The 14949-nt window shown below is 46.0% G+C and overlaps 6 protein-coding genes across 6 annotated transcripts; 4 read left to right on the top strand and 2 right to left on the bottom strand.

The window, feature by feature from the left end:
• Positions 1-7: 7 nt before the first annotated feature.
• On the bottom strand, positions 8-695 carry CYBJADRAFT_174101 (MFS general substrate transporter; the record flags this gene model as incomplete). Its single annotated transcript, XM_020216536.1, has 1 exon — positions 8-695. A coding segment is annotated over one exon (688 nt), but the record flags the coding sequence as incomplete, so codon positions are not given.
• A 2593-nt stretch (positions 696-3288) lies between these two features.
• Positions 3289-4549, top strand: DFM1 (Dfm1p). Its single transcript, XM_020217222.1, has 2 exons — positions 3289-3578; positions 3646-4549. The coding sequence occupies exons 1-2, from the start codon at positions 3562-3564 to the stop codon at positions 4511-4513; spliced, it is 885 nt and encodes a 294-aa protein (XP_020069700.1). The 5' UTR covers positions 3289-3561; the 3' UTR covers positions 4514-4549.
• Positions 4550-4584: 35 nt separating this feature from the next.
• CYBJADRAFT_163432 (uncharacterized protein) lies at positions 4585-5676 on the bottom strand (the record flags this gene model as incomplete). Its single annotated transcript, XM_020213765.1, has 1 exon — positions 4585-5676. The coding sequence occupies one exon, from the start codon at positions 5674-5676 to the stop codon at positions 4585-4587; it is 1092 nt and encodes a 363-aa protein (XP_020069699.1).
• A 1206-nt stretch (positions 5677-6882) lies between these two features.
• CAT2 (carnitine O-acetyltransferase CAT2) lies at positions 6883-9020 on the top strand. Its single transcript, XM_020217195.1, has one exon. It carries the CDS (start codon positions 6995-6997, stop codon positions 8840-8842), a length of 1848 nt encoding a protein of 615 aa, XP_020069698.1. The 5' UTR covers positions 6883-6994; the 3' UTR covers positions 8843-9020.
• Positions 9021-9211: 191 nt separating this feature from the next.
• Positions 9212-12394, top strand: CCC2 (Cu(2+)-transporting P-type ATPase CCC2; the record flags this gene model as incomplete). The annotated part of the gene is made up of 2 exons (XM_020212835.1): positions 9212-9646; positions 10079-12394. The coding sequence occupies 2 exons, from the start codon at positions 9212-9214 to the stop codon at positions 12392-12394; spliced, it is 2751 nt and encodes a 916-aa protein (XP_020069697.1).
• An 875-nt stretch (positions 12395-13269) lies between these two features.
• On the top strand, positions 13270-14787 carry CYBJADRAFT_129472 (MCT family MFS transporter; the record flags this gene model as incomplete). Its single annotated transcript, XM_020212849.1, has 1 exon — positions 13270-14787. One exon carries the CDS (start codon positions 13270-13272, stop codon positions 14785-14787), a length of 1518 nt encoding a protein of 505 aa, XP_020069696.1.
• Between the last annotated feature and the right edge of the window lie 162 nt (positions 14788-14949).

Raw genomic sequence — 14949 nt, 5'->3', positions numbered from 1 at the left:
GGCGTACAGATCCACAGCAGCACCATTGGCACGAAGGCAGAGATCACGAAACCAGAGTCGATCATGAAGTTTGTAAACCAGACAAACCATCTGTTTCTCTTCCCTGGCGGCAACATGGCAGATGCCTCAGCACAGGCAGTGGAGCCAGCTGGATACTCAGAGCCGATACCGATACCCAAGAAGAATCTGTAAACAGTTAGTGCAGTGAGCATACCGTGGATGTCGGAGCTGTTCTTCCCCCAGACACCAGAGGTTAGGATGGTCATGATGATGAGGATGATGGTACCCCATAGCATGGCTGCTCTTCTTGAGTGGTAGTCAGCAACGTAGCCAAAGATGATCATACCAACAACGGTACCGACGAAAGCGATGGAAGTGACGTTTCTGATGGCATTTGACTCTTTGTACTCCTTTGGATAAAGGATGGACAGACATGTGGTGACGGTACCAATGGAGTTATTCACGTAACCATCTGAAAAGAGACCAGACCCTGTTGTGATGATTGGCAGATACTTCTTGAACTTCCCAAGCTTGTTTGCCTCAGCAAGACGAGCCTCGTACTCCGCTTGTGACTCGAGTAGGTCTCTGTCACTCTTGTTCAACGTGATTTCCTTCTTCGCTCTTGGCACCCAGCCAACAACAAAGTCCTTAGGACTCTTTGGCAAGTCTCTTGTCACGGAATGATCAACGGGCATAATGGAAGGTTCTGGAAACGTCAAGCGCGATGAGGTTTTTCCGCTTTTGGTACACCACCTCGCCAACCTCAGCGTCTGTCCATCTCTGGGAAGGATTTGACGGGATATTTATAGGGCGGACAGAGCGACAAGAAACATGTTCGGACGATCACTCATTCGAAGAGAAACACACAGAGGGCTTTACCTATCGTTAGGCGATTGCCACGGGAGCAGGATTTGCGTTATGGGATGCAGCTGCTTTTCTTCCTTTGGCAGTACGCATGGACACGCGCGCCAAAGTTAAAAATTCACATGAAAACGTTTACCGAAAGTGGAAGGCCCATTGGCTGAGAAGCTGATAACACGTGCAAGTTTCAATCCTCGTTGCCAGTGAATACATCTGCAAAGGCTTCAAGTAGCCATTCGCCGGCTGTCTCTAGGCGTTTCTGCCCTTCACAGGGGGCTTTAAGGGCCAAACGTTGGGCTCTGGTGGGCCTGAGTGGAATAGGTCATTGTGATTTAATTGTTCGACTGACGGAGAGGGTTTGAGGGGGAAGACCGAGTAACTCCGCACTAGTGGGAGAACACTATGGAATTAAGCAAACAAGGGTGGGCGTTGAGCCTCAAGGTCAGTCTATTATGTGTTCATTTGATTAATGCTCGTGTGAGATGGCGTATTGTACCGAATGACCATGTCCGCAATATGGACACTCGCCAAGGTCATTGGCACCGTCGTGTTGTTTCGGAGCGTCTTAGCGTAAGCCCGACTTTTCCAGAGAAAACCTAATCAACGCCTTAGTCGAGGCATGGTTGAGTTTAATAAGTTAGAGCAAATGCGTGTGGCTACGCAGCTATAGCGAGTTCAGTCTGTGACGTAACACCCTGGGAGCGGAAGATTCGAGTGCTGGCCACTGCAGCGTCGATGTGCTGTGTAGTTTAGAGTGTCTTGGATACGTTGGTGCTGTGGAGTTGAATCGTCGCATGCTATGGCGATGGTATTAGTTGTGATAACGGCCGGCTATGTCTCGAGAGAGAAGTGATGTGCCCTCAGTTATTTTTTTCCAGAGAGGTAGGAGATCAATGTAAAATCGTCCATGCGCAGCATCTAATGAGTGTGATCCACGTGCGACATTGGATACATCAATTGACGGGGATTTAATGCAAACTTCATAGAAAGTGCCATGCCCGTTAGGAGAATGTGTACGTTTAGTTCCGAGCTACACGGCAATCTAAGCGCAAGCATGAGGGTCAATGTCCGGCAAATGCTCCTTAGAGAAATGGACATCGCTGTGTACCGTTACCGTAGACCGAATGTAACTATCTTGTGAGTATGCACGTGAGTGTTGCATTTCTGAATAGCCCTTCGGGCCTCTTCAAATTAACCAATCCTGTACACTAGTGTGAATCTACGCTAGTGACTACATGTGTGATTTCTACAAGGTTTTATTCAATTGGAAACTCGCCATACGTGGTTGCAACTACAATAGTTCAATCGGGGTATGTAGCATGCAATGTCCAAGATCTAAAGTTGTACAGCGCGCTCATCAAACGTCCAACCCCTGTACTTTATAACTTCCAGATCGATGAAAATCTTTGAATTGGAACAAAGCTTTCTGCGACGAGTGATCAGCGCTCTGGAACTCTTCTGCAAGAATGTATAACCTAATCTGTAGCCTTAGAAGCCGGTTACCGAGTGAGCATCAAGGCTCCAGAATGCATGTTTCCTCGAAATTACAACTCACAGGTCTACAGGCCTTGTTCAACTAAGTGTATCAATAACCTCAGACGGACGACGAGATAATTCCATTGCAAAATTGAATGCATGATGCGCCTAGTGCCTTACATGGCATCCTTGAAGGTCTTGTGCCCTTATCCAACCTTTTCGTCTGGGTTTATTAGATGTATGTAAAGTTTGGCACCGGAGTCTGACAGAAACGTGCTACACTCATGCAATTGGCAAATTCCAAAATTTACTGTGCCGAACATGATGGATGTCCAATGTCACATAAAGTTGCTGTACTGATTAGCGGTACACAACAAGCCGGTACCAATTCCTTTGAAACAAGAAACAAGCCTGCTTTGGAATCAGTCCATGTTGTGATGGAACTGCCGTTGTGATCGAATAAGTTGAAAAACGTGGGTCTTTGCCAGCTCGACAGACAAACAAAATTGACACAAACTGTGCATAAGCACTACCGCGCTCACGCATCTACAGCGTCACTCACAAATGCTCAATGATCGTGAGGCTATGGCCCATAGCCCCGTGGTTTATCCTTAGTGCTCTTAGAGAACTCGGGAGGAGTTCAATCCGCTGAAACGTTTGGTGATTTAGAGTCTTTGCCTCACGAATTGTCAGCTATGTGGGTCTCTAATGGATATGATAGAAGAGCCAGTAGATGGTTGTAACAGATAGTTAAGAAAGAATGTTCACAGCTATGGCAAACACGTTTTCCATATTCCTGGAGCTGGACGTCGATGACAGCCATCTCCAGATGGGGTATACTAGGGCAGGAGCTTCAGAGGAAGTATCGTACTTCTGACTCCTTCTCCGTACATTTTCCATCTTAGCCACACACCTTCCACTCCCTCCAAAGCCCAAAGTTTCCACTGGATACTCAACCCACACTCTCCAGAGAACACATCATCACCTTTAGGAGAAGCATCCTGTTCACAGTTCTCAATCACACCAATTGTAAGCTGTCCATTGAATAGCTTCCTTCAACTCAACAATCACGTGACGCTTACGTAAGCAAGTTCGCGATCTCAACCCAACATGTCAAAACGGATCTGGGATGCCACCCTAAAGGAAAGAACCCTAGAGGCGACTAGTCGATTCTTCTGTACTTGGAGTTGTGCTTCATCTTAAATCGCTCCATTCTACAGGAAAATGTCTGAGATATCCAAGTATGTGACTGAAACCATTCGTAATCCAAGTCTATGCTCAAACTAACAGAAAGACTCGCACCTCCAGCTTCTTTGCACGCACCCCGCCAGTTACAAAACTGCTGTTGATGTCCACCATCGTTGTCTCATCGTCTTGTGTACTTGGCCTTTTACCCCCTCAACGAGTTCTGCTATCATGGAAGGCGGTCACAGATGACTGGGAATTCTGGAGACCTGTCAGTGCACTATTTCTTGCCAACATGAGCCAGCTGAGTGGGTTGATGGATGTGTATGCCCTGTACTCCTTTTCAAAGGGACTAGAGGAGGGAAAGTTCTTCCTCAACATTAGCGATTACTGCTTCTACTTGTTCCTCATCATTCCACTTATCCAACTTTGCTCTGTTGTGATGCCTCCTGGAAGTTTATTGCTACCATTGGTCTCAGCGTTGACTTATACTTGGTCACGTAAGAATAGATATAACCAGGTGCTCGTGTACTTTGTGAAGATTCAAGGTGAATACTTGCCATTGGCAATGCTGATATTCACCTTCCTTCTTTTCGGGAAGGAGCCTTTCTTCTCTGCGTTATCTGGGTTCAGCGCTGCATACTTCTACCAGTGCCTCGAGAGCAGGACCCTCGGCCCAGTCTACGCCTGGATATGCTCTACTCTGGGCGTCGACGTTACAAGAACTGGTCAGACACAAAGGGTTGGTACCATCCACACGATAAACCATACCGATGAAGGCCCATTGAAGGCACCATATTGGTTTGTGCGTATTGTTGAGTTCTTCACGTCACGTCAAAGAGTGAAAGGTCACGAGAAGGCTCAAGGTCGCCGTATTGGTGGATTTGGCAACATGAACTCAAACCAGCCGCAGGGTTCAAGTGGGAAGAGTTCTGGTTTCAGTTACACCAGTGCATTTAGAGGAACAGGAGCAAGGCTTGGATCCGAGTGACTACCCAATTTTTAATTCAAAGAGTTCATAGGATTGGGGGTAAAAGAGGAACAAAAGATCAAAGCACGAAACTAGCGATCAGTGAGGGCAAGATGGTTGCTCTTTTTATAGCAGTAAAATTCTAGCAAAAATTGAATGAATTCATCAAGAAAACAGTAGAGCATCCAGTAGGATCCAAAACTTGCCTTTTGAGTCATTGATAAATGCCGCAGCAACGTTGTTGCCACGTATTTGAAGTTTAATATGAAGTTTGATAAGGATGTATCATTGCAAATGAAGAACAACTCAGCCAGGAATTGAACCATTTTCAACTTGTTCGAGTTGGCACGTTGCCGATCGTATTGGATTTTATAGTACCTTTGCAAGAAGTCCTTTTTGGAGGTACTGAAATGGGAATATGACGTTGAGTCCAACACAGTTGGGAACGTTGAGATTAGGGTCACTGCGTTTGTAGGTAGATGTGAAGTTTCTTTCAGCAGTGTTATAATATCCAGACTATTCCAGTCGCGTGTCATAGTTGTGAGGATGTCGTCCCTTGTAACAGAGCTCATAAAGTTATGTAACAACACATCGCTCTTAACGAGCATTGTCGATACGGCCCTTAGTCTATGGTCGCTGGTGTCAAGTGACGACACGGCAAACTTCTGGTCGTATAAGAACTGCTCAAACATATCGTCAAGTGCACAATTGGTACATGGTTGGATCAGCACCTTGAACCTGACGGAATTATCGATAAAGGACACCTTCTTGGGCCTATTGGTATCAAACCAGGCAACCTTATCGTCCTTCATCTTGATGTCCTTGTAGCAGTACTTTGCCCCGGATTTGCTGCCCGCTCTCTTTGTGGGAGCGTTGAAGATCAACTTCACCAGCTTGCCCATCTCAGCACTACCGCAAATATCAACCTTGTAGTTTGATTCAAAGTAGAGCTTCACGTCGTCAAACAGGTCGCCCTTCTTCACGGTGTAGCCAGCCTGTATCTCGAAAAGCTGTAGCAGACAGTGTATTGCAAGCGCCCGTCTGATCGACATCTGTGATAGCGGCCATGTCGAGACTTGCGCCTTAGCCTGATCTACTGAATACGCAGACAACGGTAACACCATCTTCAACAGCTTGTGATCGTCAATCTCTTGTGATCGTTTCTGCTTCGGTGTATGTACCATAGTTACAGACCCTATCACCTCCATAACCGATCACACGTTGTGCACAGTACTCCCCGTCGAGATGGAGCGTTGTAGCCTGGAGGCTCTTACCCCTTGTTTCACTCATTGGAAGTCGTGCCATTCAAATTTCCCTTCCACCACACACCGGCCTCCAATTCTTGTTGATGTACTTTTTAACATGGAATCTTGACGAAAAGGGTTAGCGTGTTCAGGCACCCCGAACACCTCTAAATAAGTGCTGGGGGGCGTTCAAGCACAACTTTTGGAAATTAGAACTGATAAGAAGTTATTCACCTGAGACCAATTGGGCAGTCACTTTGGTGCGAGATGTCCCCACCCGGATTGCTTCGTTGAAGAGCTTACCACAACGCATATATCACTCACAAGGAGTTCATTTCCCTGGACCACACTAAATTTACCGTTGTTTCGCACTGGGCCTGTGTCAAATCTGACGCCCCGGCAACTACAGCTAAGGAAAAGGCACGACGTGTCCGTAACAGAAAATACCTAGTGTCGCGGAGCAAAAATTTTGGAAACCCCAACAACAAAGCGCAAAGGATGAAAAACACACAACAGGTAAACCTGTCGGTTAAACAAACCATCATGTTTTTCTTTCTTTTTTACCCCAACGTCTTTACACGAGTGATTTATCCGAAACGAAAACTCACTTGGACGTGATCTTCACCAGTTACCTGCTTAATTTGTAATTCTGAGTCTTAGCCTCGATCTCATGGATTTGACCAGAGGAAGACAAACGTCCCCAAGGACAACTGTGTGGCCCTGGGTGAAATCGTGTGCTTTTTCTCTCTGCCCAAGTCTGGACGATCGGATAGCTGGGGCCTGAGGAAATAACCCTTTTTTCCTCTCCTAGCCACACGGTATCCTCAATCCCTCCATACTGGGTGTGTACTTACCTTGTGGTTTACAACAACGCATTGGAAAAAGACCATCACCGGGCATCTCTCAGCCATTTCCCACAGTATCAATAACCGATCCATTTGACGTTGATGGAGAACCTCTGAGCCATGAGCGAAAACCCCAGTCCCAAGGCCAGTGGTATCCACAGTTGCCCAGGAGACCCACACAGATGGCATAACCGCGGTAAGGAGCCATGTGTCGTAACGCCATTCCTCTTTGAGCCTTTCCCCCAAGACATCCAAACACCCGCGTGGACATGGTTTTCGCCCGAGGCTCTCCGTTCATCCCCACAAAAATGTGACTTCAATGGGCCATCTGTTGTATAAAAGGGATCTTGTTCTTCCTCTTATTCCACACCGGGGTACACTTAACGCGCTTAATCGATAGACTACACAGGGAAATGTTTAAGAGAATGGGCAGAAAGTTTTCAACATATGCACCAAAGTTCAAAGGTGAGACTTACAAGTTTCAAGACCAGCTACCATCGCTGCCAGTGCCAACATTGGAGGCCACTAGGGCGCGCTACCTCAAGTCCATAAAGCCATTTGTTGCTTCTGAGCAGGAGTACAAGGAGCACGAGGCACTTGTGGACGACTTCTTCAAGACTCAGGCGCCAGCTCTCCAAGAGAGACTGACTGAGCTCCAGGCCACTTCCAGAAACTGGTTGTCTAAGTACTGGGATGATTATGCCTACTTGCAGTACAACGACCCGGTTGTTCCATACGTCTCGTACTACTACGGCCACAAGCCATTGCCACACGAGTTGCGCTCAATCGGTAAGAACCAGCTGTACAAGACCGTTGCTATCATTGAGAAGGTTACCGACTTCATCGAGTTGTTGAAGAATGAGACCCTGCCACCTGAGGTTATCCGTGGTACCCCATATTGTATGAAGTCCTTCCAGGTCATGTTCAACAACTCTCGTTATCCAAAGGAGTTGGGCCAGGACTCTAACGTTTTCTACTCCCTGGAGGAGAATGGATTCGTTGTTGTTATCAAGAACAACCACTTCTTCAAGCTCTACACCCACAAGGGCCAGGAGAGATTGCCATCTTCCGAAGTGCACAAGCAATTGATTGATATTGTGAGAATCGCCAACGGACTGCCAAAGGGTAAAGCTGTTGGTGCATTGACCACTTTGCCAAGAGACCAATGGTTCCATGCCTACCAGGAGTTGAACAAGTCCCCAATTAACGTTGCCTCTATTACTGATATTCACAAGTCCGCTTTTATCATCACTTTGGAGGATGAACAACCGGTTACCTACGAGGACAGAGCTCACTTTGCATGGCACGGAAATGGTGAAAACAGATTCTTTGACAAGCCAATCCAATTCTTTGTTGCAAAGAACGGATACTCTGCTTTCATCGCTGAACACTCCAAGATGGATGGTACTCCAACACTTTTGTTGAACGAAGTAGTCAACAGAGAGTTGCACAAGCTGAACCCACAGGAATTCTTGAAATCTTTGGAATTTGGCATCTCTGAGCAAGGCTCTGTTGAAGCCAGGCACTTGAGATTCGAGGTTTCTCCAGTTGTTGAGAGTGCAATTGCAGATGCAAAGGCAAACTTCAAGAGTGAGATTGACAACCACGATGTGTCTGTGTTCCACTACAACAAGTACGGTAAGAACCAGATCAAACAATTCAAGACGTCGCCAGATGCTTTTATCCAAATGATCATCCAATTGGGTTTCTACAAGATGTCCGGTACTGTTTGGCCAACTTATGAGGCTGCATCTACCAGAAAGTTCTACGGTGGTCGTACCGAAGCTACTCGTTCTGTCTCTGAGGAGTCTCTCAGATTTGTTCAAAACTGGGAGAACCCATCTGTCTCTGATGCTCAAAGAGCTGCTGATTTCCAAGAGGCTGTCAAGTCCCACATGGAGTACATCAGAGCAGCATCTAACGGTGAAGGTTGTGACCGTCACTTGCTCGGTCTCAAGTTCCAGTTGAAGGATGGCGAGAAGCCGCACCCATTGTTCTCCGACCCATTGTTCAACTACTCCTCGACTTGGCTCATCTCCACTTCGCAACTGTCATCAAACTACCACGATGCCTACGGCTGGAGCGAAGTCAACCCTATTGGCTGGGGGCTGGCTTACCAAGTCAACAACGACTTCTTGCACATCAATGTCTGTACAAGACGTTCGTCCGGCAATGACTCCAAGACCTTGAGATTCTACTTGGAGGAGGCGGCCACTGAGATCTTTGAGGTTTTGATCAAGCAACAAAAGCCTAAGCTATAGAGCATCTCACCTGTCTGTATAGGATAAAGAGTCCATGAATCACTTTCTCTGTAACTTGCTTCTCTCAATATCACATTCTGTAGAATAAATGCTCATTCAGAGCCTGCCAATGCTATAATACCCCGTGCCAATTGGGTGCTGTGGCTTGTCAAAATTAGCTCAGTTCCCCTTCTATGATTGGCTATAAAAATTGGGTCTTTTTTTTTTCTTCACGCACCCGGGGCAACAGCAGCTTTTTGTTGTTAATTTTGTCTTATTTTTTTCATATGCAGTCTTCCTGATCAAACAGATAACCGGAACATAAAGGAACGCTGTCATCGACGACTAAACGGGAGGGTTAAGACTGTCATCTGTTTGTAGAAAGCGAAGATGATCACGACACTGAGCGTTGAAGGCATGACGTGTGGAGCGTGCTCATCCGCTATAACAAATGAGCTTCTGAGTCTTGATGGAGTAGAAGATGCCAGTGTCTCTCTAATAACGGAGGAGGCGGTTGTTCACCATGATGACAGTATTAAACCGGAGGAGCTCAGAGAGAACATAGAAAGCTGCGGGTTTGATGCGCGAGTGATATCCGCGATAGAGGATGCTATGAAACCACGTCTGTTGACGAAGCTGAAGATATCCGGGATGACATGCTCGAATTGTTCAAGTTCGATTACAAATGCATTGCAGCAGCTCGAAGGCGTGGTAAAGGCTGAGGTGAGTCTGATGACTGAGGAGGCAAATGTGGAGCACGAATCAAACGTCTCAGCGGAGAAGCTCAAGGAAGAGATTGAAGACTGTGGATTTGATGCAGAGATTGTTTCCACAGGGGGCACCCCAAGAGATGACGCTGTTGTGACGATCATATCAGTGAAGGGCATGACATGTGGTGCGTGTACGAGCTCAGTGACCTCTGTCCTCAATGAGATACCAGACGTGATAAGTGCTGATGTCTCGTTGGTTACTGAGCAGGCCAGTGTAAAGCATTTGCGCTCCCTGGACCCTCTAAAGCTTTGCGAGGCCATAGAGGATTGTGGATTCGAATCTGAGGTGCTTGAAACCTCGAGCGGAAAGACACTACCCCTTGTTGAAATGACAAGGTTCGATGTCGACAAGACAGACAATATCGATGCTTTGAACTCAATTCAGGGACTTGTCTCAGTTGAGTTAGTCAACGACAAGTGTGTTGAAATAACATACGATTCGTCAATGACCGGTGTACGTGACCTGATCAAGGCTATGAACCAAGAGGGCATTAGTGCTATACCACAGAATATCCTCAACGTCACTTCTCAAATTGAAAACTTGAACAAACTCAAAGAAATAGCCTTTTGGAAGAGAAATTTCATCAAGACAGCCCTCGTTGGATTCCCAATATTCATCATTTACCACATTCTTGAACCCTTTGGTGTGAATGTCTCTCTTGAGTTATTCCATGGATTGTATTTGGAGTCTGTGATTCAACTAATTGCATGTACCTACATCCAATTCACCGTCGGAGTGTTCTTTTGGAGAAATGCGGTAAACTCTTTTAAACACGGCTCCGGTACTATGGATACATTGGTCTGCATCTCTACGAATATTTCATACTACTTTTCAATATTCACTATGATACTCGGCGTGATCAACAATGAAACCGAATCGTCACCACATACTCTTTTTGAAACTGCGGTGTTGTTAATGAACTTTGTCTCGTTGGGAAAGTGGTTGGAGTCTAGGGCTAAGTCTGAAACATCTTCTGCATTGTCTAGATTGATAAGCTTGACTTCAACTGACTGTGTCATTGTTGAAAACCCCGAGAAATTTGATGCGGAAACTGGTGTTGCCGGTAAAACCATTTCAATCCCAACTAATTATCTCCAAATCAATGACATTGTTGACGTGAAGCCAGGTGAAAAGATTCCAGCTGATGGGTATATTCTCTTTGGCTCTTCTGAAGTGGATGAATCTTTGTTGACAGGTGAGTCTGTTCCAGTACCAAAGGATGTTAACGATAACGTTATTGGTGGTTCGATCAACGGAGTTGGACACATTTACGTTAAGGTCTCAACAACGTCGGAAAACTCACAGCTGGCAAAGATAATCAAACTTGTGAAGTCTGCACAGATGAGCCGTGCACCAATTCAATCATATGCAGACTACGTCGCATCGATATTCGTCCCAACAATTTTGATCCTTTCTGTCGTGACATTCATCACTTGGTTTATTCTTTGCGATGTGTTAACGAATAAGCCAACGATATTTAATGACGTGAATGGTCAACTATACATATGTATGAAGATTGCCATCTCTGTCATCGTCGTTGCCTGCCCTTGTGCCCTGGGTCTCGCTGCGCCAACTGCAATCATGGTTGGAACTGGTGTCGGGGCATCTAATGGTATTCTACTGAAAGGAGGCGATGTGATTGAAATCGCCAATGACATTGATGTTGTTCTATTTGACAAGACAGGAACGCTTACTTTGGGTAAGATGACTGTACGTCAGATTAACCTGCTTGGTGAGTTAGACCGAAACCTCGTCCTTCGTCTGATAGGAGCACTTGAGAGTAAGAGTGAACATCCAATTGGACATGCTATAACTGCGAATTCGATGTCGGCTCTGAATGTTGATTCATTCGAGGAGGAGGTGCAGAATTTTGAAGTCAAAGTTGGACAAGGTCTTAAGGCAAATGTGAGTGTAAATGGTGTTGAGTACGATGTCCAAGTGGGCAACCTTAAACTTTTCCCAAAGGATATCCTCGCATCAGATCCTATTTTCTCTTCTCTGGAAATCAACTCAGATGCCACATTGGCTCATGTGATGATCAACAACAAATATGAAGGTTATCTTGAGCTGCAAGATGTTATCAAAGAAGACTCTGCATCTGTTGTTACTTATCTCAAGAAGAAAGGATTTGAAGTTGCAATGGTTACCGGAGATCTCCAGAAGGCTGCCAACAAGATTGCCCAACAGGCTGGTATCCCTCTGCGCAATGTATTTGCAGAGATTTCACCGGCAGGGAAGGAGCGATTGGTGCGTGACTTCAAAGATAAAGGGTATAAAGTGGCGTTTGTCGGTGATGGTATCAACGATTCACCAGCTCTGGCCTCCGCTGACCTGGGGATTGCCATTGCCTCGGGAAGTGACATTGCCATTGAGGCAGCTGACATTGTTGTGTTGAACAACCATACCAAACTAGCTGGCGTTGCTTCTGCCCTCTCGCTCTCCGTGCGTACCTTAAAGAAGATCAAATGGAATTTCTTCTGGTCATCCGTATATAACCTAACCATGGTTCCCCTGGCGATGGGTGTGTTGATTCCATGGGGTGTCCAGGTTAGTCCTTTGGTGGCCGGTCTTTCTATGGCGTTGAGTTCTGTGAGCGTGGTTATCAGTTCATTGTTTTTGAAGAGGTGGAAGGCTCCAGACATCAGCAAATACGGACTCACCGATGATGACGAGGTGTTTGATGTTGAAAGTGGAGCTAGAAAGGCCAACCGCAAACCGTCCCTCATTGATAGGCTTAGAGGGCTTTCTAGAAAGAATCGTGCACAGAGCGATGTTGAGCTTAACGAGCATCTCATGCAGTGACTCGACAATATGTGTTTTATATAACGTTTTAATCAATCTCCAATCGTCCTGCTCTACACCTACAGATTCATTAGGAAGGAGAAGCATCAAAGTGCCCTGCTGTCTTGGTGGAGGGACATTGTCTTAGTGTAGCTCCTCTTCCTCCAAGCTGGCCACTCTACGGAGCCACTACACGACCAGGACATTCTACTCGACGCACCATATCCATGTCCAAGCACTGATGATCTCTCCTAGAGAGGTTGCACTGGTCCACTTTCACGGAATTAAACACCTTCTTGTCCATTTGTCTTCTCATGAGCGCCACACTCGCTATCTCATTCCGCATCCGAAAGCTGGCCAAGCTCCGCCAGGCTACGTTTGGAAAACGCACTCCGTGCAGCATGCGAGATAACTCCGACAAAGTGGGCGGGCGTGGAATCCCGCCGAACATTTTTCTCTCTTTGTGTGTGTCATACTTTGTACAGGCGGTATATTACTCGGTGGAAGCCTCCACCATCAGAAAAGGACACTTGCCCCTTCGTTTGGCTGTTTATCCATACGTGTTTGTTATTGTTGATTGTCAAGTATTGAATGGGAAGCCGTTGCATAGAAAGTGCTAAATGAAGGTATCAACAGACCATCGTGCCGAGTCCTTAAGTAGGACATCATCGAGTGGCTCGAGTCTCCACTCACTTTCGACGGACAGTTCTGACAGTAGCGAGAACAATGAGGTCCGCGGATTACACTCTCACGAGGAATACATACCGCCAACACGGATAAGAAGGGTAAGTACGATTCTGAGGCAAATCGCTACAGACAATGAGGCGCTGGACCAGGAGCGGGTTAATGCAGATCTGGAAGCAGTGCTTCGAAGGGAGTTTACAGTCGATGATGCTATGAAGGTGATGACTAATAGTGAGACACCTGCGAAAGATGAAGACGGTGTGAGTGTTCATTCACACGCGAAGAGCGTGGACCAGGATACGGTGACCAGGGTGTTCACGTCTGTGACTGGTAAGCTTGAATTACCGCCTGATGGTGGATATGGATGGGTCTGTTGTTTCTGTGCTGGAATCATCCTCTTCTCGACCTGGGGCAGTAACAGTGCCTTTGGTGTTTATCTTTCTTATTATCTCGATAATGATATATTCCCTGGAGCATCTGCTATGGACTTTGCGTGGGTTGCCGGTATACTTGTGTGCATGGGACAGATTCTCTCCCCGGTGGCCTTGATATTGGAGAGGTTTATTGGATTTAAGATGACCATGTCCCTAGCAATAGTGTTGCACACGTCGGGGTACATTCTGGCATCGTTTGCGACAAAACTCTGGCACTTGTATGTTTGTCAAGGTGTTCTTGTTGGGTCAGCATACACTTTGATCTGTGTTCCCGCATTGACGGTGGTTCCTGAGTGGTTTTTGAAAAGAAGGGCACTGGCGTCAGGGCTGGTGTGTACTGGCACAGGTCTGGGTGGTTTATTCTATTCATTGACGGTGAATGCAATGATAAAGGCAACTGGAAACCAGCGTTGGTCTCTAAGATTTGTTGGAATCTCAACAGCATTTTGTATGATAATTGGTGTAATATTTATCAGAAAGAGGACACCTCCAATGGACCCCAAGTTCAAACTGAAAACTCTCAACAAGGCAAGAAAGGCCATGTTTAATCCACAGGTTTTCAAGACTAAGAAACTTTGGTACGTGTCGTTCTGGTTTGCGATCTCGTTGGTTGGCTACACTATCACTTTGTTCTCGTATGCATCTGCTGCTAGGGCCCTAGGATATTCTCAGAAACAAGCTTCTGACTTGACCGCAGTTATTAACGCTGCTCAGACCGTTGGACGTCCACTGATTGGAGTCGTTGCGGATAAATGGGTTGGTCGCATCAACTATACCATCATACTCAACATGACAACCATGGTTTTGATCCTTGCATTCTGGATGCAGTGTCATTCATTTGCTGCACTTATGGTCTGTGGTATACTGCTTGGTCTTTTCCTCGGTGCTGGAAACGTTATGAACCCCGTTCTCACCGCTGATGCTTTCGAACCAAGTGAATTTGGATGTGCCTGGGCAACTCTGAATCTCATGGTGGGGATCTTTGCAGTATTTTCAGAGCCCATTGCCCTGGCACTTCGTGACTACTCACTTTCTAACCCATACCACTCAAGTCAGATCTTCGCAGCCATGATGTTCTTAGCTGGTGTTCTTATTCTTTCGCCATTGAGAGAGTACAAGACAGCTAAAGTGATAAAGAGCAGAAGACAAGAAACATGGGAAGAACTCACACAGCTAAATGACAAGACAGACAGAGAACGCGAAGAGTTATCTCAAAGACTAAAGAACTATGACAACATGTTACAAAGAACTCCAAGAGGGTTCCTCAAGCGTTTAGTTTATCCGATCAAAGTGTAACACCAGAGAATCAAATCTATATTCATTGTTACTGTGGTTAAAAAAAATGTAAACAATGCCAAACTCTAAAATCGCAAGAATGTAAACAAACCAAAATGTAGAAAAATACAACAAAAAGCTGAGCAGCTGCGCACCACAAAAAGAAGAATAACAACAACAACA

This window comes from Cyberlindnera jadinii (assembly GCF_001661405.1).
Source record: "Cyberlindnera jadinii NRRL Y-1542 unplaced genomic scaffold CYBJAscaffold_10, whole genome shotgun sequence".
In the NCBI taxonomy this organism is placed as follows: Eukaryota; Fungi; Ascomycota; class Saccharomycetes; order Phaffomycetales; family Wickerhamomycetaceae; genus Williopsis; species Williopsis jadinii.
This window is presented reverse-complemented; position numbering and strand designations above follow the sequence as displayed.

Excerpts from the sequence above, each read along its gene's own strand:
- CAT2 (XM_020217195.1), top strand. The coding sequence starts at position 6,995 with ATGTTTAAGAGAATGGGCAGAAAGTTTTCAACATATGCACCAAAGTTC.